The 26,540-nt window shown below is 38.3% G+C and overlaps 1 protein-coding gene across 1 annotated transcript in view; it reads right to left on the reverse strand.

Annotated features, from left to right (window-relative positions):
* The window catches only part of SLCO4C1 (solute carrier organic anion transporter family member 4C1), a 74,828-nt gene that overhangs the window by 37,625 nt on the left and 10,663 nt on the right, over nt 1–26,540 (reverse strand). Inside the window, exon 3 of the mRNA XM_003404731.3 lies at nt 1,588–1,770. Coding sequence (XP_003404779.1) covers nt 1,588–1,770 — 183 coding nt within the window. The remainder of the gene's footprint in view (nt 1–1,587; nt 1,771–26,540) is intronic.

Consider the following 26,540-nt stretch of genomic DNA (forward strand, 5'->3'; position numbering starts at 1 on the left):
ATACTGCTTGTATAAACAATGAGTTTTTTGCTGACCAACTGTTTTCCTTCTGGGAGTCTGTAACTTTGGAACACATTAGGCAGGCAGTACCTACATGAACAGATTCCAGTAAAAATTTTGGGCACTGAGTCTCTAATGAGCATCCCTGGTAGACAATATTTCAGACATGTTGTCACAATTGTTACTGGACAACTGTGTCTTGTGTGACTCTACCAGGAGAGGACTCTTGGAAACTTGCACCTGGTTTCCCACAGACTTCACCTTATAGGCTTTTCCCCTTTGCTGATTTTGATTTGTATCCTTTTGCTGTAATAAGTCATAGTCATGAGTAGTATTACATACTGAATCCTGTGAGCCTGCCTAAGGAATTATCAAACCTGGAAATGGTCTCAAGGATTCCCAACACACATATTCTGTTTAAATATTTTTTTTAAAAAAATTCCCTACATTAGTATGTTACTGAATTATGAAGATTATAATTGCTTTCTGAGAAGTATTGACCACAAAGGAAGTTCAGAGGGGAAGTCCCCTTGAACTGGAAGGGTGAAAAGCATCCACATTAGCTAACTGGAAAAGAAAAAAAGCACTGTTGAATTCATAAATGCAGAAGAAATTGTACACATCAGCCAGAACTTGTAAAGAGCATACCAGAGCTTGTGGAGAGACCAAGTCAAAACAAATAGAGAAAACAGGCAGAAATTTAGCAGCTTCCATAGAAGGGTTGGGCCCAAGTAGACGTTGTAGTCTCTCATGGCTGCACTGAACACACTTCCAGGTAATACGGCAATGAGCACCCAAGATCAAGATAATAGAGTAATAAAGAGAAAACTCATTTGCAAATAAACTGCTCCATAATTAGAGGTAGGGCCACGCATAGTCTAGTAACCTCTACCTTGGGGGTACATCAGGGAAAGAATTTAAGAGAAATTTATGTGACCAAGAATTAGATAACAAAGTAAAAAACCAAGTCATGTACAAAAAGGGCTAACTTGAAAACACCAGTTTCTGGGGACTACATTATGGTTTCTTGTATTGACTCTAATCAAGTCTATGAAGAATGTAATAAGTCGTGTAGAATGGCAGAGCTCACTCTCTTCCAAATCTGTGTAACTTAGCCTGGGATTCAAGCAGTCTAGACAGCCTGCTGCTGCTTGAGTGGCTCTTCCCATCCAGAAAGTCTGGCATAGCCCAGAGACATAGAGCTGAGGACAACTGCATCCAATTGAAGGGCTTGATATACCAGTAAATAACTAAATAAAGAAATCAAAAAAAAAAAAAACCACTGCTGTTGAGTCGATTCCAGTTCATAGCGACCCTATACTACAGGACAGAATTGCCCTATAGGGTTTTCAAGGAGTGCCTGGTGAATTCAAACTGCCGAACTTTTGGTTAGCAGCCCAAGCTCTTAACCATTATGCCACCACAGTTTCCAAACAAATAAATAAAATCAATGTTATATTTACATAATGAAAATACTTATGATATTACAACTAACTTTTTAATAAATGCATGCTATATTTTGCTTGTAAATTCAACAAATAATAAGACAAAACACTACTGAGACATTTATATAGAAAATCATCTTACCTATATAGAGGGATGATTTGTGTGTGGGCACAGAATCATCAATAAAAGCTGTTCCTAGGGTATAGAGAGGAGTTCCTCCTGTTCCCAGAAACAGTTGTCCCAAGATGAAGACATACAAATAGTTAGAAAGTGAAGACGCTGAAGAGGCACAACCGGTGCTATTCCTTGTTGGTAAGCAAGTATCTTCAGAAAAAAACAAAAAAGACTAAAATTGAGAACTTACAGAAATTTAGCTAATAATTTAAATATCCATCTTACTTGGCAAACGCAACTTTCTTTATTTCTTCCAATCAGTTCACTCTAATTACATTTAAACTATTTAGACTATTACTAAAGAAAATTTATAAAATCTAGCATGTCAAAATTTAGGAAATGAACAAAACTGAGAAACATTAACAATCAAAATTAATAACTTTTCAGGAAAACTAATCTCAGCACATTTGAAACAAGTAGTGCCAGGAAAGTATCATTTTTTTAGATTAAAAACAAGAAAACTAGTCAATTTCTTTCAAAGATGTAAACACAATATCAAAGACATAAACACAATATCACCACCGTACTGAGTTTATCAATCAACACCTTAAACATACTATAAAGTATACTTCGGTTATAGGGCTAAAATAGTAATTCCCAGTACTCACTACAAAGCAGTATATTTTGAAGTTATGTCTGATTCTCTTTATAGCTCAAACGTTTTATTCAATTTCTTTTTTGGAAGTAATTTCTGAGTCTATATGATATTCTTCAGTATATCATCAAAGGAAAGAAGTTATCTTTTCAGATTTGATCAAAATTTTTTAAAAAAATCATATCTAAGACAAAGACTGGGCATCACAGTAAATTCTATTTCCTAAACTCATCTAATACTAAAAAACTGAGATGCTTATTGATAATAAGATATCTAGAACTTGCCTTTTGAATGTGGTATACTAACAAGGAATCTTCATCTTAACAACTACTTTGACTAAGTCTATTTTCATTTCTTTAATTGCAGATCAAGATTTATTGTTTTCTGATCGATAAGTAAGGCACTAAAAGCATTGATCCTAAGATTCTTTAATTTTTATTTTTTATTTGTTGGAGAAATTAAATTCATGCTTATCAAATTTTCAGAAGTCAATTTTATGCATAGAAATGTGTATTTTTAAATTTCAAAGTTATAATACACTCTCTAATATTGTATATATTTGTAAGAGCTCAATGAATATTTTGACAGAGAATATACATTTTTAACAGGTCTGGGTCTACTTTACTACTTCCCTGGCCACAGCAGGAATTTGAATTTGAATTCCTGGCTTCAATCTTCACTTTCCTTGAGGAAATAGATTAAATTAATAATCTCTTATAAAAAAATTTTTTTTTTTTATGTTTATATACATTACGAAGTTGAACTTATCAACATATATTTTTTGGTTTACTATTTTTTATTATGTCTTTACTTTTCATAAAGATAAATTACCTATTTTTATAATAGACAAGTATCTTTTGTGGTAGTCTACAGACATTTTGATTATCTGAGTGTTCTGTAGAGTTTTGCTGTTTGTTTTTCTTTTTGAAAGGAAACCATGAGGTTTCAACAGGCTTGGTTAAATAAATTTCAAATATCACAAAAGAATATCAAGGGAAAAATAAAGTTCTCCTTTACCTCTGCCTGCCCCAACTTTATGCACCTCCCCCATGTCATTTAGATGAATGTAAACATCTCTGTTAACAGTTTATTTTGTCATTTTTCAGACATTGTTTTACACACTCACAGGTTGTCTATTCACTTTTTTACACAAGTACAGTCATACTAGGCATACTAACTATATGACATATAAAGAAAGCCCATCCTTATCAATTATTAGATTAAATGTAAATTGGTTAAACTCTCCAATTAAAAAGCAGAGATTGGTAGAACGGATTTTTTTTTTTTTAAATGATCAAACTAGATGCTGTCTACAAGAGACTCATTATAGATCCATTATAAACTGTTAATAGAGGAGTATACCTCCATCTAAATGACATGGGGGCAGGGAGCATAAAGGCAGAAGTAAAGGAGAACTTTATTTTTCCCTTGATATTCTTCTGTGATATTTGAAATTTACTTAACCAAGCTTGTTGAAACCTCATGGTTTCCTATGAAAAAGAAAAACAAACACCAAAACCCTACAGAATGCTCATATAATCAAAATGTCTGCAGATTACCACAAAAAAATATCTATTATAGGCTCATTTCAACAATATGTTGACAGTAACAGAATGGAAAAAAAAGATATTCCATGAAAACAGTAGCCAAAAGAGAGCTGCTGTGGCTGTACTAAAACAAACTCTTAACACTTCAACAGATTTTAAGTCAAAAATTATTACAACAGACAAGAATGATGTTACATAATGAGAAAAGATTCAACTCATCAATAACGTACAGCAATTGTAAACATACAAGCACCCAACACAGCCCCAGCATATATGAAGCAAAAACTGACAGAATTGAAGGGAGAAGGAGTCCAAAATTAATAGTTGGAGACTTCAACAGTCCACTTTGAATAATGGGCAGACAAGAGATAAACGAGGAAATAGGAGACTTGAACAATGCTATAAACCAACATACATATATGGAACACTCCACCTAACAACAGCAGAATACACATGTGCTGACCGAATTCAAGAAAGGGTTAAGAAAGAAGGAAGGCACAAAGGAAAGAAGGAAGGATGAAAATAGAACTAAGCCCAAACATATAACACACGAATCAATTTCAAAGAGTGAAACATGCCTAGTTAAAAGGAAAAGGCACTTCTATAGGATAACAAACAAAATATTAAATACAGGTAGTTTGGCATGTGCTTCAATAAGCCATAAGAATGATTTATAATTGAAACACTTTACTGTAACAGACTGGTAGCATTTAAATGAATTTTAGAAATCATATACTTCAATGATACTCCATTTTATTTCCTAGCATACCACATAAAAAAAAAAAAAAAAAAAGAGAGAAGCCAAAATTTATTGAGTGCCTATTTTTTTATGGAGAAGCAGAGTTGAAATTCGAACCAGGCCTATCTATATACATGTATTGTCATCCTCACCCAGAAAAACTTGATTCAAACCTCACTCTGTGATTAATAACTTTAGCGGGGTTACTTTATATTCCTAGATTTATATTTTCCCATCTTTTTTTTATATAATAATTATACTTTCCTTATTGAGCTAATATAAGAAATAGATAATAATTTGTAGGCATTTGACATTCCACCTCGACTCAGTAACTCCTCAATAAATTATAATTATTACTATTTCTTTTGTAACTGTTAATATAAACGTTTTGGTTTTATTTTTTTAATTAAAAGCTAGCCTAGGACATTTAAAAGAATGCCTAATTTGCAAAAATTAGATTCTATAAAACTTTTTAGTTAAAAAAGATATACACATCTACTGAGTGTGAAGCATACCTCTACTTGGCATTTTGGAAGATATTTCCATTTTTGAGTATACAATTTTCGTTACTCACTGACATTTCTAGATATTCAGAGATGCCGTGGGGTCTCACAGAAGACCATCCATCATAAGCAAGTATAAAATAATTCAATAAAATGTTTGTCTCATAATACAGCTTTATAAAACAGACTTACCTATTTCGTGAATTCGGGGTATCATTAGTTGTGGAAACTATTTCAATAGTAAGATTTTGACTTCTAACGGAAAATCAAAAATTTCTGCCAAAATACTTTCAAAAGTAATTAAAAGGCATGTGACTTGGTAAAAAGCCACAAGAGGGAGCTCCTACCTTGTTTATGAACATAGGGAGCGGCACCATGCCAATAAAATTAAAACAGTTAATAGAGAAATCAGTAGCCAGACCTGCCTCCTAACGTCTGCAGGTCCTGGGGCAAAACGACAAAAGAAAACCCATATTCCATACGTGACAATATTTTAAAGTTAAATTTCAAGCTCAGCCCAGCCCTTATTCCCACTCAGAGACCCTGGCAGCCTGCCTGGCATACCTTGCCCTCAGGACCTAGGGACTAAACGGGCCAAGTTTTGCTCCTGGCCTGTCCTGCAGCCAGTAAGCCAAGTAGTAAAAGAATCTTCAGAGTCAGGGGAGATAGAAGCAGTCACCTGAGATGGGGCTCCACTCTCCCAGCAATACTTTTCTGACAGGATTTCCAGGAGGTTCTATTGGTCTCCCTATAAATATGCACCTATGCCTTCTGAACAGGGCAGTGAGGAGGCATAGTATTTTAGGGATCCCAGTCTGCCTAGTTACAGTTACCTACATCAGGTGATTTGGGGTGACCAACTTTAAACAAAAGCAGGCTCTCTCTCTCCCTTCGCACAGAGTGACTCTAATTTTCTTCTTGTCTCACCACCCATCCCCTAGCCAAGGAACCAAGAAAGGAAAAGAGCTACCACTTTTGTTTAAAGTTGACCATCCCCTCATGTAATCAGCATCTTCTGGCCTGGGGAGTTTAGCACATTCCTGCACCCTTCTCCTATAATTCCTATTCACTTATCTTGTTACCAATATTTTTTAAAGCTTTCTCACAAAACTTTGATGAAAGGAAGTTCAAGTTAATCTCCCCCTCCCTGCCCTTTAATGTGTAACACCTGATAGAACTAACCAAAAAGCCAAACCAAACCGGTTGCCGTGGAGAGTCAATTCCGACTCATAGCGACCCTATAGGACAGAGTAGAGCTGCCCCACAGGGTTTCCAAGGAGCAGGTGGTGGATTCGAACTGCTGATCTTTTGGTTAGAAGCCTGAGGTCTTGATCACTGTGCCACCAGGGCTCCTCTCATAGAATTAAAAAAATATATTAAAAAAATATATTAGTGCTTTATAAATCACACTTTTGAAAACTACTAGATTGAAGAGTGACAAAGATGTCAAGTGAAACAAAATAAAACCAAACCAACCAGACCCCTTGTCATGGAGTTGATTCTGATCCACAGCAACCCTATAGGGCAAAGTAAAACTTCCCTACAGGGTATCCAAGGATCAGCTCCTCGATTTGAATTGCCGGCTCCTGAATTTGAATTGCCAACCTTTTGGTTAGTAGCCATAGCTCTTAATCACTTCATCACTGGGCTCAAAACAAAACAGCCCAAGGTAATTAACAATATTTAAATTTTGTCCCTGTATAAAAACAAAACCAAACTGGTTGCTGTCCAGTCCATTCTGACTTATAGCGGCCCTATAGGACAGAGTAGAACTGCCCCCAGGGTTTCCAAGGAGCACCTGGTGTAGTCAAACTGCCAACCCTTTGGTTAGCAGCCATAGCACTTAACCACTAGGCCAGCAGGGTTTCCTATACAGATACCCTTAAACTGTAGTGGGCTGAATATAGCCCAGGAGGTGCAGTGATTAAGAGTTTGGCTGCTAACCAAAAGGTCAGCAGTTCAAATCCACCAGCTCCTCCTTGGAAACCCTATGGGGCAGTTCTACTCTGTCCTATAGGGTCCCTGTGAGTCAAAATCGACACCTCGGCAAGTGATTTGGTTTGGTTTTTGATATGACTCATTGAGTTCTTGTTTATCATATCTTACTGATATGTTATCCTCATTTTTCTTGCTATTACTACTACTAATAATAGCAATAGGAATGTTTACTGAGCAATTACCTTATGCAAGGTCTTTCACTGCCATACATTATCTAATCTCCAGAACAATCATATGAAAGAGGTACTATTACTTTCCTCATTTTACAGACGAGTAAAGTAAGACTTAGATTAACTTTCCCCAAATCACATGGCTGTTACACAGTAGAGCTGGAATTTGAATCTAGGTCTCTAAAACTTAAGAATCTAAGTTTTAACAAATTCATCTCATGGTTAAAGACGACAAAGTAAAATTAATTGGTTACTTAGGTAATTTGGAATGTGAATTCAAAGCATTTCTATAAAGGTTTCTGACTATCAAGATAAAATAAACAAACAAACAAAAATGACATAAGACCTAACAGCCAATCTCTGTATCTTCCCCAAAGTACAAACTCCTAGCCTGACTGGCCATTAAAACCAGTTGCAGTTGAGTCAATTCCAACTCATGGCAACTCCATGTGTGTCAGAGTAGAACTGTGCTCCATGGAGTTACCAATGGCCGATTTTTCAGAAGTAGATTACCAGGCTTTTCTTCCGAGCACCTCTGGGTGGACTCGAACCTCCAGCCTTTCAGTTAGCAGTCAAGCATGACCATTTAGACCACACTTAACATGTGTATGGGTATATTTAGGAGTCCCTAGGTGGTGCAAACGGTTAAGTGCCTAACCACTAGTCAAAAGGTTAGCGGTTCAAACCCACCCAGAGGCACCCTGGAAGACAGGCCTGGGAATCTGCTTCCAAAAATGTCACAGCCTTGAAAACCCTATGGGGCAGTTCTATTCTGCACACATGGAACTGATGTGAGTTGGAATTGACTCCACAGCAACTAATTAAACAACATGGTTATAATTATATATCAGTTAGAGTTTCAGTAGAACAAAGATAGCACAAAAATGGATAATTGAAACAAAAGAATCTTTTTACATAGGAACGGTTAAAGGAACAAACAAGGAATGTTACTACCAGTAAGCAGTTATTAAAACTCTAAAAGAGCTGTAGCTGTAGCTGACCTCCTCCAAAGGTTATAGCCTCAGGTGGAGGTACACAGCTACTTTCAAACCAAACCTGAAAGGGAGGATGCCTTAGAAACAAAACTACAATCTCTTTCTTAACAATATGCAAACTCCCATCAGCTGGACCCAACTAGAAGCCACAGGGAAAAGTGTCAGGTTCATATAGTCCCTGGGGCTTAATATATTAAAGCACAAAATAGGGTGAAAAATAGTGGATGATGGATCTAGAGGGACGAACAGGAATATCCAGCACAGTCTACTTTTTTTGTTTGCTTTGTTATCTTATTATCTACTTTTATCCTTACCCAGATTGAAAAAAAAAAAAAAACTCACCCAAAAAGACACATCAGTGAATTGAACTTATCATAGAGTTTTTCTCTCACCTGAGAACAACATTGAGATACATTGCTATGGAATTGATGGAAGCTCCCCAGGTTTCCTGGAGCCCTGGTGTCACAGTGGTTGAGTGCTATGGCTGCTAACCAAAAGGTTGACAGTTCAAATCCACCAGCAGCTCCTTGGAAATCCTATGGGGCAGTTCTACTCTGTCCTATAGGGTCACTATGATTCAGAATCAACTCAATGCAACAGTTCTGTTTTGTTTTGTTTTTAATCTTTACAGAAGTAGACTGCCATCTTTTTCCCATGGAGCGGCTGGAAGTTTCAACCCCAGACCTTTGGTTAGAGGCGAACACTTAACCACTGGACCACCAGGGCTCTTAAAAGTCACCCATAATGGTATAAAAAAAGCTAAGCTTGGCTCAAAAACATGCACTACCCTTCATCAAGGATGGTCTAGCTACCTCTACACTGAAATGCTAGCTACCACTGATGGTCTTCATATAAGGTAATAGAGGGGAAAAAGTGGGGGAATGGGAAAATTAATAAGCTCTAGGAAACCCTGGTGGCGTAGTGGTTAAGTGCTATGGCTGCTAACCAAAGTGTCGGGAGTTTGGATCCACCAGGCACTCCTTGGAAACTCTATGGGGCAGTTCTACTCTGTCCAAGGCTTGCTATGAGTCAGAATCAACTCGATGGCAACGGGTTTGGTTTTTGGTTTATGAGCCCTGGTAGCACAGTGATTAGGAGCTTGGCTGTTAACCAAAAAGTCAGCAGTTCAAATCCACCAGAAGCTCCTTGGAAACTCTATGGGGCAGATGTTCTCTGTCCTAAAGGGTCATCACTATGAGTTGAAACTGACTCAACGGCAACAGGTTTGGTTTTTTGGTTTTATTATCAATCACCCCTGGCAGTTCAGTTACCTGTAGAGGGAGCTAGACCAGCCTTGATAAGAGATACTGCATGTTTTTGAGGTAAACTTACTCACTAAACTCTAAAAGTTTAGTGAGTAAGCTTCGTTTTATACATTGTGAGTGTATTTTACATGAGGCAGCTCACAAGCACCACAATGGGTGGGCAAAGAGCCTTATTGACTATCCACTGAAAGAATCATTCATTGAATGGATCATTTACTGAACTGATCAATCATCTTATCTTCCTGATTGAGAGCCTCTTCCACAATGGATGCCCTCAAGTGATGATTTACAAGGGACAAAAATATCTTCATATTCAGAGCCCATTCCAAGAGGCATTCTAGACATCTCTCAGCTGCACCTCCTCTTACCTCTTAAAATCATTTCCGCTTTTTTTCAAGCTCCTGATAGACCAGTTTATTTATTTATTGTTGTCCATGAATCAATGTAGATCTGTACCTCAGGGCTTCTCCCCTTCTATCAAATCAAAAGTCAATTTCCGTTTGCCTTTTAGGACATACCTGATTAGGGCTGTTACTGGAGAGCAGTCCAATTACAGTGGGAGCCAGCATACCTTATAAACACTCTGCAAGGCTGCAGAGAACTCTTTGTGAGGTACCCACCATAAGGACACCTAGGTTTTTGTCATTAAGGCCATGCTTTCTTGTACCAATAAGGATAACCATTCTTCATTTGAAAAGGGGAAAGTAGAAAGGCAGTAAAAGTAAATAACATAGGAGTATGAGAGGCCTGGTGACACAGTGGTTAAGTATTGGCTGCTAACTGAAAGGTTGGCAGTTAGAGCTCACCGACCACTCCGCAGGAGAAAGATGTGGCAATCTGCTTACATAAAGATTACAGTCTAGGAAACTCTAAGTGGCAGTTCTACTCAGTACTATAGGGTCACTATGAGTCAGAATCAGTTGGAATCGACTTAATGGCCACAGGTTTGGTTTATTTTGAGATGTCTCCTCATGTACCTACTTGGAAGCAAACCTACTAGAGCCTAGGCTCCTATGTACCATTTCATTTAACAACGAATGCTACTTTATGTCTAATTTTGTGATTTGTTATAGCAGATGGCACCCAATTCATGATGGGGAATTCGAGTCACATGAATCTTATATCTTCATGATCACATGTTTACCAGCATCCAAGTGCAAGACAAGAGCTGCTTTCAAATGAAGAATAGTTATAAGCAGAAAAAAGCATGGCCTTATAACAAAAACCTAGGTGGTCCTCATTGTGATTATCTTATAGAGTCTTGTCAGAAGCTTCCTAAAGGTATGACCAAATTAATATAACAAAAGAAGCCCCTTTTTCCAAACAGGGTCATATTTACAGATATAGGGGTTAGGATTTCAACGCATATTTTGGGGGGACACAATTAAATCCATAACACCTAGTAAATGAGCTAAAGCAATGTATGCATTGGAAAATGCCTCCAAAATTTCAAAAAATATACCAAAAGTACACTGTGCCTCTTTTTTAGTGATGGTTGGAGTAAGGCGCAGAGTGAATAAGGCTGTTTTGTAAGTCCCAAAATGTTGGCGCTGGTAGAAACATTGCAAGCAGTGAAAACAAATTTATATCTACAGTGTGCATCTAACATGGAAGGATTAACTGCAACCAAGATAAATACATATCTGTGGCCCTGGGGAATATTGGTTGTCCTGGCGATGTTGATGCCCAGGACTCATTCCTGCTGTTGGTGAATCAGGCAACCAAAAAGGAGTAGAGGTAGCTAGACTAGCCTTGACTGGGGCGGGGGGGTGGGGGCAGGGGTTTGTGTGCATGTTTTGACCCAAGCTTAACTTTTTTTTTACGCCATCATGGGCCCTTTTTACATGGGAGAGTTCTACAAGTGCCACAATGCTTGAGGAAAAAGCCTAATTGACTACCCACTGGATGAATTATCTTATCTTCCTGACTGAGAGTCCCTTCCACAATGGATGCCCTCTGTTGATCATTTATGAGGGACAAAAATATCAGCCCAGGCCATTGTTGCTGTTGTCATGTGCCTTGCAGTTGATTCTGACTCACAGTGACCCTACTGAATGCGGTAGAACTGCCCCATAGGGTTTCCTGGGCTTTAACCTTTACAGCCCCCATGCATCTATCAGCTAGACAATGAATCAGGAAGACCAAAGAAGAATTGACGCCTTTGAATTGTGGTGTTGGAGAAGAATATTGAATATACCATGAACTCCCAAAAGAATGAACAAATCTGTTTTGGAAGAAGTACAACCAGAATGCTCCTTAGAAGCAAAGATGATAAGACTTCGTCTCACATACTTTGGACATGTTATCAGGAGGGACCAGTCAGTCCCTGGAGAAGGATATGATGCTTGGTAGAGAGTCAGTAAAAAAGAGGAAGGTCTCAACAAGATGGACTGACACAGTGGCTGCAACAATGCACTCAAGCATAACAACGATTGTGAGGATGGCGCAGGACCGGGCAGTGTTTTGTTCTGTTGTACATAGGGTCGCTATGAATCAGAACAGACTTGACAGCACCTTTAATAACAACAGTCTTTATGGAAGTAAATTGTCAGGTCTTTTCTTTCTCAGAACTGCTAGCAGGTACATGGTTCAGTTAGCAGCCAAGTGCTTAACCTTTGTTCCACCAGGGCTCCTCCCAGGTGGACCCCTAGAAATTCCACAGAACATCATGCTATTTTTATACTGACGGTATTAAGGTAATTAAAACTTTTTTTATGGTTTACCTAGTATCCTCTGGCATGCATAAGTTTCACTAAGACATCTAAAATACTTTTTACTTAATACCATCAATGTAAAGAATAGCATAATGTCCTATGAGATATTAAGGTGATCAAGGTCCCTCCAGACTAGGGTTTCTCAGTCTCAGCATTATATTTCTTTTGTTTGTTTTATCCTTTTGCTTATTTAATAAATATTTTGAAGGTGTTTTGTCATAATTTTTATGCACTGTAAGTCCACTGGTGCCCTGGTGGTATAGTGGTTAAAGAGCTCAGCTGCTACCCAAAAGGTCAGCAGTTTGAATTCATCAGCTGCTCCTTGGAAACCGTATGGGGCAGTTGTACTCTGCCCTGTAGGGTCGCTATAAGTTGGAATCAACTGGATGGTAACGGGTTTGGTTTGTTACAGGTAAGTCCACTCACCTTATTTATTAACTCTACTAGAGTTTTTGTCTTAAAATTTTCTAGTGATATAACTATGTAATATTAAAACAGTTAACTTTTCTTATTTCTAATTATTCACAGGTTTTTGTTTGTTTGCTTGCTTTGTTTTTTCTTCTTGTAGAACAGCTATTAACACCACTTATTTTACTACATTAAATATGTACATTACTGGAGAACATGTTTATTTTAGTTACTTGGTTTAAAAGCAGTCAAGCCTCTTCTAGAAGTATACTCACTAAGATGAAACAATGTTGTTTCAAGCATGTTATTGATTGAAAAACACCCACATTATCAGATATTTTGTCTTAAAATATCTATCTTTGAAAGGATATGCATCAAAATTCTAATGCTAGGTCAAGACTGATGATTTTCAAGTGTTCACTGGCTCTTGGAATGTGGCGCTAGCCTTTGGAAAGGCTCAAGCTAACCTTCTGGGCGATGAGAACAGAGATTACCCATTTCAACTGAGGCCTCAGAGACCAACCTATTACAGTTAACACAAAAGTTTACCGAAGCTACAAGAGTGACCCTTGGTGAATTCAGAATAAGGACTGCCCAGTTAAGCCTAGCCCAAGTTTCTGACCTACGACCTCAATGACAATTCAAGAAACTCCTGTGGACTCAGTGAAGGCAGCCTCTCTTAGTTTTGAGCGCCCATTTCCAAAGGCCCACTTAATCAAGAAGGATCTTATACTCTAACCAGATCAGCATCTTCAATCAGAACCATCCATTTCTCCCTTTGTATTCAATTTTGTAATTTCTTCAGGCTGACATATTTTTACCACACTTTCTGTTAAGAACAAAAATCTGGCCAAAGAATAGACTTTGTTGCCTTTTACTAGCCCTAAATTAACTGGCTCTTTTCATAGTCGATAAAAGAAATTCTAAGAGCAGACATGAGTCAAATGGATTTTCCCACTGAGTTCTTTTTTATTTTTTCAGCTTCTCAGATAATCACAAATTATTTACACTGATTTCTGAGCCCTCTGCTGGGAAAGATTTTTTCTTGTTGTGTTAGTCATCTAGTGCTGCTATAACAGAAATACCACAAGTGTGTGGCTTTAACAAGAAAGCAGCACTGGGAGCAGAGCGCATCCTTGGACTCGGGGTTCCTGTGCCTGAGAAGCTCTTCAACCAGGGGAAGTTTAAGGACAAGGGATCTTCCTCCAGAGCTGACAGAGAGAGTAAGCCGTCCTCTGGAGCTGACACCCTGAATTTGGGCTTTAAACCTACTTTTCTGTGAGGAAATAAATTTCTCTTTGTTAAAGCCATCCACTTGTGGTTATTTCTGTTATAGCTGCACTGGATGACTAATGCAGAATTTGGTACCAAGAGAGTGGGGTGCTGCTCCAACAAATACCTAAAATGTGGAAGCAGTTTTGAAAATGTGAATACGTAGAATTGTGACAGCGGCAGAGGACCGGCGCAGCAGAGAACCTATAGTGGCAGAGAAGTGGCAACAGCAGAGAACCAGCTGCAGCAGACAACCGACAGCAGCAGAACCAGGAGACCAGTGCGAGACTGAACAGGTACTACTGACCCACGGAGCAAGAAAGCTGAATGCCTGTGTGCAGAAAGCTTCCTGGTGGAGTGGGGTGCCTCTGGGCACTTATCTGTGGAGGTACAGAGGTTTGAAAGACGTGCCCCAGCAGGGCAGATGTGGGCTTGAGGACTGAGTTGCTGAGAGGCCAAAACACCAGGAAACAGAAGCTGAAGAGTCAAAGAACACAAGAAGCTGAGGTGCCTCAGTCTCAAAAGGTATGGCCATGACCTCAGGGGTTTCAAATGGTGGAGCACCACGACCTCTGGTATTTCTAAGGGTAGAGTCTCCGCTCAGATGGAAAGGAGAATGGTGTGCCCAAAGCGGAGTGAGCTCCCAGTGGGCCTGGAAGGCGGAGTTGAAGCCCAGGGCCGAGGGGCCGCCACTCAGAGGGCATGGCCAATACCTAGAGTCTGGAGGGCAGGGCCATTGTATAAATTGTCTCAGAGAACAGGGGATTATTTTCAAAGCTTTGAGGGCTAATGTAATGTGTTTTGCTGACCTGCTTGGTGCCTGTTATGCCTTCTTTTCCTCCCAGTTTCTCCCATTTGTAACGGAAATGTCTAGCTTGTGCATGTTCTGCCATTGTACCCTTGGAAGCAGATAACTTGTATCTAGATTTCACAGATGAAGAGGAATTTTTGGATTTTAAACTTGGAGTTAAGACTTTTGCTATGATATGATGGGGTGAATATGTTTTGCATATTGCAAGGATGTGATTTTGGGGGCAAAGGGTGGAATGTCATGGATTGAATTGTGTCCCCCCAAAAATATGTGTCAACTTGGTTAGGCCATGATTCCCAGTATTGTATGGTTGTCCTCCATTTTATGACTGTAATTTTATGTTAACAGGATTAGGGTGCGATTGTAACACCACCCTTACTCAGGTCACCTCCCTGATCCAATGTAAAAGGAGTTTCCCTGGGGTGTGGCCTGCACCACCTTTTATCTCTTAAAAGATAAAAGGAAAGAGAAGCAAGCAGAAAGTTGGGGACCTCCTACTACCAAGAAAGAAGCACCAGGAGCAGAATGCATCCTTTGGACCCAGGGTCCCCGTGCCTGAGAAGCTCCTCGACCATGGGAAGACTGAGGACCAAGGACCTTCTTCCAGAGCTGACAGGGGAGAAAACCTTCCCTTGGAACTGACGCCTTGAACTTGGAGTTTTAGCCTACTTTACTGAGAGGAAATAAATTTCTCTTTGTTAAAGCCTTCCAGTTGTGGTATTTCTGTTATGGCAGCAGTAGATGACTAAGACACTTATGACCCAAAAATTCTAGAAGTGAAGGCAACTTCCAGCCCTACTACAATTTTCACCCCCACCCCAGCCAGTACATAGAAATTCCTCCAGAGTCAAAACTCATGACCAAAATCTGGGAGATTTCCTCTCTGACTCCTCAGTTAACAGTGGAACGAAGCCACCCCCTCTGCCATGGTGTCAGTGGAGGAAATGTGGAAAGCAATAATAAGTCACTCTTACCCTCCCAGACAGGGTGGTGTCAGTGGAGGTGAATTGGGGATCCAAAATTGCCTCCCTCCTCCAGCCAAAAGTGATGAGGAGACAAGAGAGAAATTTGGACTTCTATCCCACCTTGCAATAATAAGACAGAGACTCCCCTACTCATGCCACTAAATAATATCAGAGAAATCCAGCTAAAAATAAAAATTTAAATAAGATCCAGGTTCTCATAATACAATACCCAAAATGTTCAGGTTTCAGTTAAAAATTACTGATTGTACCCAAACTGTTATAACTTATGTTCATATGATGCAAAACCTAGAGTAAATACTCCAAGAGCTATGAAAAGAAATACACTCAGAAATGCCATTAAAAAAAACCCATTGCCGTTCAGTCTATTCCAATGCATAGTGACTCTATAGGTCAGAGTAGAACTGCCCCATAGGGTTTCCAAGGAGTAGCTGGTAGATTCGAACTGCCGACCTTTTAGTTTGCAGCCGTAGCTCTAAACCATATAGAAAAGTCAAAATGGTATTCTTAAAAAGGTTGAAGTAACCAACAGGAAAGAAGGAAACAAAACAGAGATATGAAAAACAGATAAAACAAAAAAATTGAAGTGCAGGCTTAAGTTTCAACATATCAACAATTACATTAAATATAAATGGCCTGATTATAACTAATATACAGAGATTGGCAGAGTAGATGAACAAACATAACCCAACTATATTCTCTGTATAAGACCCTACTTCAAATATAATGCTATAGACAGGGTGAAAGTAGAAGGATGGAAAAAGGTATACCACATGATCATAAATTTTTAAAAAGCAGGAGAAGCTATGATAATATCAGATAAAGTTGACATCAAAAAAATTTTTTTTTTAACAGACATAGGGAAGGCCATTAGATGACAGTTTAGATGAAATGGAACAATTCCACAAAATGCAAAATCTACAAAAACTACAACAACTCATCAAATATGAAAAATATACTTTGAATAGCCCTATCACTAATAAATGTCCCTAAACCCGTTGCCGTCGAGTTGATTCCAACTCATAGTGACCCTATAGGACAGAGTAGAATTGCCCCAAAGTGTTTCCAAGGCTGTAAATCTTTACAGAAGCAAACCATCACATCTTTTTCCTGTGGAGCAGCTGGTAAGCTCAAAATGCCAACCTTTCAGTTAGCAGCCAAGTGTTTAACCACTGAGCCACCAGGGCTCATTAAAAGTCCCTCCCCCCCAAAAAAAGCCTCAGTGCCATCAAGTCAATTCCGACTCATAGCGTCCCTATAGGACAGAGTAGAACTACCCTACAGGATTTCCAAAGAGCAGCTGGTGGACTCAAACTGCCAACTTTTTGTTTAGCAGCCATAGCTCTTAACCACTTTGCCACCAGGGCTCCTAAAGGTTCTTAGGTGGCGCAAAAAGTTTGCACCTAGCTGTTAACCTAAAGGTTGGCAGTTCCATACCCAGGGGTACCAGGGATGATAGACTTGGCAATATGCTTCATTAAAATTATAGCCAAGAAAATTCTATGAAAAATTTTACTCTGTAATATATGAGGTTGTCATATGAGTAAGAATTGACTCAATGGCAACTAACACCAACAATTACTAGTAAGGAAATTGAATTTTAAATTGAAAAAAAAATCCTCAAAAAGTAATCTCCAACCACATATAGTTTCAATGGAAAATTTTTACAAATGTTTGAAAAAAGAATTAAATCCAATTCTAGACAATTTCTTCCAGAAAACAGAAAAGGAGAGAACACTTCCCAATTCATTTTATGAAGCTAGTATTTTTACCCTGAAACCAAAACCAGACAAAGACAGTACAAAAAAGAAAACTGAAGATGAGTATCCCTCAAGAATATAGATGCAAAAAATTCTTAACAAAATGTTAGCAAATAGAATTCAGCAATATATAAAGGGATTACATACCATGGCTAAGAGGGGTTTGTTTATCCCAAGGGTGCAAAGCTACTTCAATATTCAAAAAAAAAAAAAGTAACCCACTGTATTAATAAGCTAAGAAGAAAAATTACATGATCATATTAATTGATGCAGAAAAAGCATTTGGCAAATTTTTCAGATAATCACAAATCATCTGCACTGATTTCTGAGCCCTCTGCTGAGGATTTTAAAACCAAAAAAACCCATTGCCGCCCAGTCAATTCTGACTCATAGCAACCCTATAGGACAGAGTAGAACTGCCCGTAGCACTTAACCACTACGCCAACAGCGTTTCCGCTGAGGGTTTTATGTTCCAAAAAATCCTCGAAGTAAAGACAAATACGAATAGAAGTGGAACATTCTAGACTTGATAAAGAGCATTGCAAAAAAAAAAAACCATAGAAACCCTTCGAAATCTAAGGCTAAGGAAAGAATTTTTAGAATTGAGGCCAAAACAAGATTTATACAAAACTCAAACCAAACCCGTTACTGTCGAGTCATTTCCGACCCGTAGCAACACTGCCCCACAGAGTAGAACTGCCCTATGGCGTTTCCAAAGAGCGGCTAGGTGGATTTGGACTGCCAATCTTTTGGTTAGCAGCCAAGCTGTTAACTACTGCGCCACTAGGGTTCACGATTATTAAGATGGAAAAATGCTAAATTGGACTTCCTCAAAATTAAATAATTTTGCTGTGTGAAAGATCTTATTAGGAGAATAAAAAGACAACAGACTGGGAGAAGATATTTGCCAGCCACATATCCAAAAAATATACAGTACTGGGGATAAACAACTCACAAAACTCAACAGTAAAAAAGAAATTAGAAAAACATATAAACAGACGTTTCACCAAGGAAGACACACAGATGGCAAATGAGCACATGAAATAACGCTCAACATCATTAGCCATTACCCACCAAAACCAAACCCACTCTCGTCCAGTCGATTCCCACTCATACCGACCCTATAGGACACAGTAGAACGGCCCCATAGAGTTTCCAAGGAGCGCCTGGCGGATTGGAACTGCCCACCTCTTGGTTAGCGGTTGTAGTACTTAGCCACTACACTACCAGGGTTCAAGTCAAAGCAATGAGATATCACTACAAACCTATTAGAAAGGTGAAAGTAAAAAATCACACCACCAAATGCTGGTGAGGTTACAGAAAATCTGGATCACTCACACTGCTGCTGGTACAGGCCCCCCAGGAAACAGTTTGGCAAACTTCTTTAAAACGTAACCCCCTCCCCCAGCCAAAAAAAGCCCAAACCCATCGCCATCAGCCGATTCTGACTCATAGAGACTCTGCAGGACAGAGTAGAACTGCCTCCATAAGGTTTCCAAAAAGGAGCTGGTGGATTCGAACTCCCAACCTCTTGGTCAACAGCCATAGTTCTTAACCACTGCGCCTCCGGGGCTCCTTTTTTTTTTTTTTTTTGAACATCAGCACGCAAATATCATATGCCTAAGCAATTTTATTCTTGGTCATCTATCCCAGAGAAATGTTCACACAAAAACCTTCATAATATACAATATGTTCACAGCAGCTTTATTTATAGTAGCCAAAAACTGGGAACAATCCATATGTCCTTCAACACATAAGTGATTAAACAAACTGCATACATTCATACCGTAGATACTCCCATAACCCATTACTGAGTTGATTTCAACTCATAGTGACCCTATAGGACAGAGTAGAACTGCCCCATAGGGTTTCCAAGTGTATAATCTTTACAGAAGCAGGCTGCCACAACTTTCTCCCTCAGAGCAGCTGGTGGGTTCAAACCTCTGACCTCTCCATTAGCAGCTGAGCACTTAACCACTGCACCACTAGGGTTACTTCCATGGATACTACTCAGCAATTAAAAGGGATGAATTACTGATAAATGCAGATCATTCTCCATATTATTAGCTGAGTGAAAAAGTCAATCCCCAAAGTTTGCATACTACAGGGTTCCATTTATACAACATTCTGGAAAGAACAAAATTATAGAAATGGAGACTAGATTACTGGTTGCCAGGGTTTAAAGCTAGTGTGGAACAGAGAAGGGACCAAGGCGTGGCTCTAAAAGTCTAATATCAGGTGCGACTGAATTGTACATGTAGAAACTCGAATTGGTGTGTTTTTGCTGTGTACATTCTCATCAACAATAAAATAAAATATGTATTGTTTAAAGTCTAATACCAGGGCTCTTTGTGGTGATGAAATAGTTCTGTATCTTGACGATATCAATGTCAATATCCTGGTTGTGATATTGTACTAGAGATTTGCAACGTGTTTCCATTTAGGAATCTGGGAAAATAGCATATGGGATCTCTCTGTATTATTTCTTGCAACTACATGTGAATCTACAATTATTTCAAAATGCAAAGTTTAATAAAATTGAAAACACACAACTTACCTTTTCTACCTTCATTAAATTTAAAGCCTGGTGGGATACACTGACACTAACAAATTAATCAAACAAAGCTTAAATTTTAATTGGAATAGGTAGGTGTCCTAACTCAGAGGTGCACAATACTATCAGCTTGAGCTTCTGACAGTTCCCTGTCGATACACTGCCATAGCCACTTTTGAATGATCTTCAGCAAAATTTTACTTGCCTGGGATATTAATGATACTGTTCAATGATTTCCGCATTCACTTGGATAGCCTTTCTTGGAAATAAGCATAAATATGGATCTCTTTCAGCCAGTTGGCCAGGTAACTATCTTCCTTGAGAAAATAATAACAATGGATTACTTTTGCTCTCTACTTCTTTGTCATTGTTGCTATTAGGTGCCATCAAGTTCCAACCAATACAGATCCTATGTACAACAGAACGAAACACTGTCCCATCCTGTGCCATCCTAACAATGATTGCTATGTTTGAGACCATTGTTGCAGTCCATGTCAATCCATCTAGTTGAGGGGTCTTCCTCATTTTCACTGACGTTACCAAGCATGATGTCCTTCTCCAGGGACTGGTCCCTCCTGATAACATGTCCAAAGTAAGTGAGACCATGTCTTAACATCCTCGAGTCTAAGAAGCATTCTGGCTGTACTTCTTACAAGACAGATTTGTTCACTTTTCTGGCAGACCATGGTATATTCCATATTCTTTGCCAACACCATAATTCAAAGGCATCAATTCTTCTTTGGTCTTCTGGTCTTCTTTATTCATTGTCCAGTTTTCACATGCACACGAAGCAATTGAAAAAATCATGGCTTTGGTCAGGGGCATCTTAGTCCTCCAAGTGACATCTTTGCTTCTGAGCACTTTAAAGAGGTCTTTTGCAGCAGATTTACCCAATGCAGTAGGTCATTTGATTTCTCGACTGTTGCTTCTTTGGGCGTCGATTGTGGATCCAAGTAAAATGAAATGCTTGACAATGTCAATATTTTCTGTTTATCGTGATGTTGCTTATTGGTCCAGTTGTGAGGATTTTTGTTTTCTTTACGTTGAGGTGTAATCCATACTGAAGGCTGTGGTCTTTGATCTTCATCAGTAAGTGCTTCCAGTTCTCTTTGCTTTCAGCAAGCAAGGTTCTGTTATCTGAGTGTCACAAGTTGTTAATAAGTCTTCCTCCATTCTGATGCCTTGTTCTTCTTCGCATAGCCCACTTTCTTGGATTACATGCTCAGCATACAGATGGAATAAGTATGGTGAAAGGGTACAATCATGACACACACATTTCCTGAATCGAAACCACACAATGTCCCCTTCTTCTGTTCAAATGACTGCCTCTTAGTTTATATATAGGTTCTTCATGAACACAATTAAGTGTTCTGGGACTCCCATTCTTTGCAATGTTATCCATAATTTGTTATGACCCACCCAGTCAAATGTGTTTGCATAGTCAATAAAACACGGGTAAACATCTTCATGGTATTTTCTGCTTTCAACCAAGATCCATCTGACTTCAGCAATAATATCCTTCCTTCCACGTCCTCTTCTGACTCTGGCTTGAATTTCTGGCAGTTCTTTTCCTATGTGCTGCTGCAGCCACTTTTTAATTATCTTCAGCAAAATTATACTTGCAAGTGATATTAATGATATTGTTCAATAATATCCACATTTTGTTGGATCACCTTTCTTTGGAATGGGCACTAATATGGACTTTTTCCAGTCAGTTGGCCGGGTAGAGATGTCTTCCAAATTTTTTGGCAGAGACAAGTGAGTGCTTCCAGTGTTGCATCTGTTTGTTGAAACATCTCAATTGGTTTTGTGTCAATTCCTGGAGCCTTGTTTTTCACCAGTGTCTTCAGTGCAGCTTGGACTTCTTCAATAGCACTGGCTTTTAATCATACGCTACCCTCCTGATATAGCTGAATGGCCACCAATTCTTTCTGGTACAGTGACTTTGTGTTTTCCTTCCACCTTCTTTTGATGCTTCCTGTGTTCAATAGCTAGCAGCTTACCTGCAGTCTTACTTGTTGATCTTGAAATTCATCGATCTTCACAGCCTATAAGCAACAGCCCTGCTCTCCAGCCTGCCGACATTGGGTCACCAGACTCTGTGCCTATATGGGTCAGGAGAAGCCTCTTTCTTGCTCAACAAACTTGGGACATTACAGCTTCTAAAAAAACCACAGGAGCCATTTCCTTGATATAAATCTTTCTCTTTCTATATATATATATTTATAGGCTTTACTGGCTTTGCCGCTCTAGAGATCCCAGACCAAGATAGTATATTTTCCAACTACTGATCCTTCTCCTTGTTTCCAACTTTCACATTCCAATCAACAGTAATTAACAATGCATGTTGATTGCAACTTTGATCAATTTCAGACTGCAGTAGTTGGTACAAATCTTCAATTTCTTCATCTTGGAATTAGTGGTTGGTGCATAAATTTGAATAATAGTCAATATTAACTAGTTTTCCTTGTAGGCATATGGTTATTATTCTATCACTAACAGCGTTCTGCTTCAGGATAGATCTTGAAACGGTCTTTTTGATGATGAGTATGGTGCCATTCCTCTTCATTTTATCATTTCCAGCGTAGTAGAACACATGGTTGTCTGGTTCAAAATGACCAATACCAGCCATTGCAGCTCACTAGTGCCTATAATAGCCATCTTTATGTATTTCATTTCATTTTTGACAACTTCCAATTTTCCTAGGTTCATACTTCATACATTCCACATCTCAATTACCAATGGACATTTACAGCTGTTTCTTTTCATTTTGAGTCCTGCCATATCACCAAATGAAGGTCCCAAAAGCTTTGCTCCATCTATGTCATTAACATCGACTCCGTTAGTATTATTCAAATTATCTGCAATGACCAATAGCACTTCTCTAACCAGAAAATTAAAATGTATTAAAAAATACGACAAACAAGGGCTGATTAAATAAGTTACCTATAAAATGAAATAATTTAAAGGCATAAATATTTTGCGGCTGTACATGTTTTAATATTCAATATAGATTCCTAAGTTTAAAAAAAAGGAGATTCAAAATTTAATTTCATTAAAGTATTATTATTTAAATATATGTGAGTGAATGTAATGTAATGATGTTTGAGTCTGTGTATGAATGTGTGTTAATGACTGTGATGTATCTGTGTGTAATTATGTGTGAATTCTTTATGAATGCATGTAAAAATGACCATATACGTTTAAAAGTCTGGATGTTAGTGGATAATCTAAATTGTGTTATTACAGAAATCTTTATTTCCTTCCTTATTCTATTTTTGACTGTTTTTCTATTTTTTGAATGTATTACAAAGTACATATTCTGTTTAAAATCAGAAAAAAAGGAAGCTATTAAAAAGAGGCAACAGAGTTATTTAAATAACAATTTTTTAATGTGTCATTTTGGGTGGATGCAATCTGAGCTACACCAAATAAATTTATTTTCTTATCTCATAAGAAAAATATAACCCTGAAAAGATATTTGATTAAAACCCCTTATTTTGAAAACATTTGGCCAGTATTTGGGGATACGACAAGATCACGCGTCACCTATAGAAAAATGTGCCATACTATAGGAGTTTTAGTTGTTTCATGTTATTTTGTAACTATCATTGTCAATTACTGAACACTTTTTTTTTTTTTGGAAAGGCAGTTTTTTTACACGAGTATGACGGTTACTTGATTATCATGAACATCATTATTATTCATTGCTACCATCCAATGAGCACTTACCACTGCCCAGGCATTGCCATATCAGTGCATATGTATAACCTCCAATGAAGTAGCTGTTATTATCACTGACATTTTATAGTTGAAGAAAGCTATCCAAGGTCTATCACAGAGTTCAAGCAAAACTTCAAACTCAGCTCTGCCTGACACTAATACCTCTGCTACTCACTTTCATTACATGTAATGCACTAATAGAATTAAAAGAGAAAATGTATATATTAAAATACACACTGGACAACTAATGTATTTTTAAGAAGAGTCACAAAAAAAAAATAGAATTTCTTCATTTCTCTCTTGCCACAAACCACATTTTAACCATCCTTTCTGAGGAAGCTACAAAAAGCATTGCTTAATCATTACCTCCCATACGTTACATCCAGTTAGACACAACTATGTTTTTGGCCCATTTGCATGTCATATCAGAGAATTTCTTCTTATCTTATACACGAAGATAAATAGAGATTACTATGGAGCCCTGGTAGTGCAGTGGTTAAGAGCTTAGCAGCTAACCAAAAGGTCCACAGTCAGAATCCACCAGTCACTCCTCAGAAACCCTAAAGGGAAGCTCTACCCTGTCCTATAGAGTTGCTAGGAGTAAGAATCGACTCAGAGGCAGCGGGTTTTGTTTTTTTTTATTCCTAATAATCCATAATTACTACTAATTATATAATATACCATACAATATATAATATTATTAGTAGTAATAATTACTAATAATCTATCCAAAATCAATCCTGACAATTGAACATTTTTAGCTTAGAAGCACTATAAGACACTATAGTGAGATCAACATTTTAGCAAGTAGTTAAGACAAAAACCAGAAGTACAATGTCAATACCAGAAGTATACTTTGCCACTCTTTCTGACCATGCTTCTCAATTTCAGCTTCCTTTTTAACACTGCAAGTTTTTCACATCCCAAATTTTAGCCATAAAGATAACTTTGGGCATATAATTTTTGCTTCTAATAACAGCATGCTTCTTCTCAATTTAGTAACCAAAAACGAGAAAATTATCCTTTAGCCCAAGTTAATGGAAAATGTAGACGTAGCATCCCAAACTGCCCTTACGGGCCATTACCTAGTCCTACTGCCTTCTGTGGACTAACAAATCGTGAGAATCCTTACAAGCCTCTGTAGAAGGGATTGATTCATTCATCCATTAATACATGAGACAACCTAACAAGTATTTTTCAAGCACCTAATATAGATCACATGCTGTTCTAAGGCTGGCCATAACGAAGTTTCTAAATTCTACCAGGGTTTCAAAAACACATACTTAGACAAAAGTCAGCATCGGGCAGATTTTTCCCTCAAGTATGTTCACTGAAACACTATTCTGAAGCAGGGAAGGTGAAGTGAGAGGTGGAAACAGTCCCTTGGTCAAAGTTCAGAGCTCTACTAATCTTGTTAAAGATTCGCAAAGTACACCCGCCTTTAAAGTGATGCAATAGAGACACCTCTTTAACTTTCCCTTTTTTCCCCTAACTCATTCAACCATGGGACACATTTTAACACATTCCTCTTAATACCTCAGGACACTGTGTTCTTCAGATCAGACATTGGGAAATGCTGGGATGTGTTTTTTCTCTTGCTGAAAGCCATGGATTTTCTAAGCCTCTGCCAATCAGGAAACTATAGTTTGTAGGCACCATTCCGTTTATGCTAACATCTCATTGATACATACTTTCCTACTTTTATTCTCTGAGAGTTTCCTCAGTTTCAGAAGTTTGGTCAGTTGAATTTCAACAAACCTGGTTACATTAAAGCACCTAATATTGCACGACAGTTGTGAAACCCCTATTTTAAAAGAAGATGTAAAGCAATAATCCTGAAGTGAAAAGAAACTTACCTTCTGTGACAACAGTCGAATGTTCTGTAAAATAATCAGAAACTAAACAGGACATGCATATCCCAAATTGGACTGATTATAATAACCTGGGTACTTGTTAAAAAAAAGATTCTTGAGTCCTACCCCAGACTTACTGAATCAGGATCCCCAGTGGGCATTAAATAAAGGTAGCGATCATGAGGGTGATTCATATTATCTAATCATGACAGTTTCAAAAATCCTGAAAATTTCATAACAGTTTCAAAAATCCTGACAATTTCATTAGGAGCATCCCATACTTAAAAAATGAAAAAGAAAAAGAAAGAAAGTGAAAGAAATTAAGCTTAACTTCGAGTCCCATTTCCTGATCATTTTCCTAGTTCAACATTTTTAAGTAAGGAGAACACAATAACCAAAGCCATTCAGTGTAGAATTCTCTCTAAAATACCAGTCTAAAAACATTAGACATTTAGGTTGTTAGCAAACTACCTATCAATAAAGAAAAAGAGCTTGCTTGGATTTAGTAATTGCTTTTCTGCAGTTAAAAAACAACCAGCCATAAACCCTTGCCATCAAGTCAATTCTGACTCATAGCGGCCCTACAGGGCAGAGTAGAGCGGCCCCATAGGATCTCTAAGGCTGTAATCTTTATTGGAACCCCTGGTGGCACAGTAATTAAGAGCTTGGCTGCTACCCAAAAGATCAGTAGTTTGAATCCACCAACTCTTCCCCCTTGGAAACCCTATGGGGCAGTTCTACTCTGTTGACAAACATGTTGTTGACAGCAACATGTTTGGTTTTGGGCTCTGGAATCTCTACGAAAGAAGACTGCCACATCACTCTCCTGCGGAGCAGCTGGTGTATTTGAACCTCAGGCCTTCCAGTTAGCAGCTGAGCACTTAAACACTGTACCACCAGGGCTCCTTTTTCTGCAGTTATTAGACAGGCAATCATAACCTCCCTCAAGTCTCAAAGAGATGAGATTATTTTCTTAGTAACATTAAAATAACTCACCCAAAAGGAATGAAAAGTGCATAAATAAAAACAG

The sequence above is a fragment of the Loxodonta africana genome, chromosome 2 (assembly GCF_030014295.1).
Source record: "Loxodonta africana isolate mLoxAfr1 chromosome 2, mLoxAfr1.hap2, whole genome shotgun sequence".
Taxonomy (NCBI): Eukaryota; Metazoa; Chordata; class Mammalia; order Proboscidea; family Elephantidae; genus Loxodonta; species Loxodonta africana.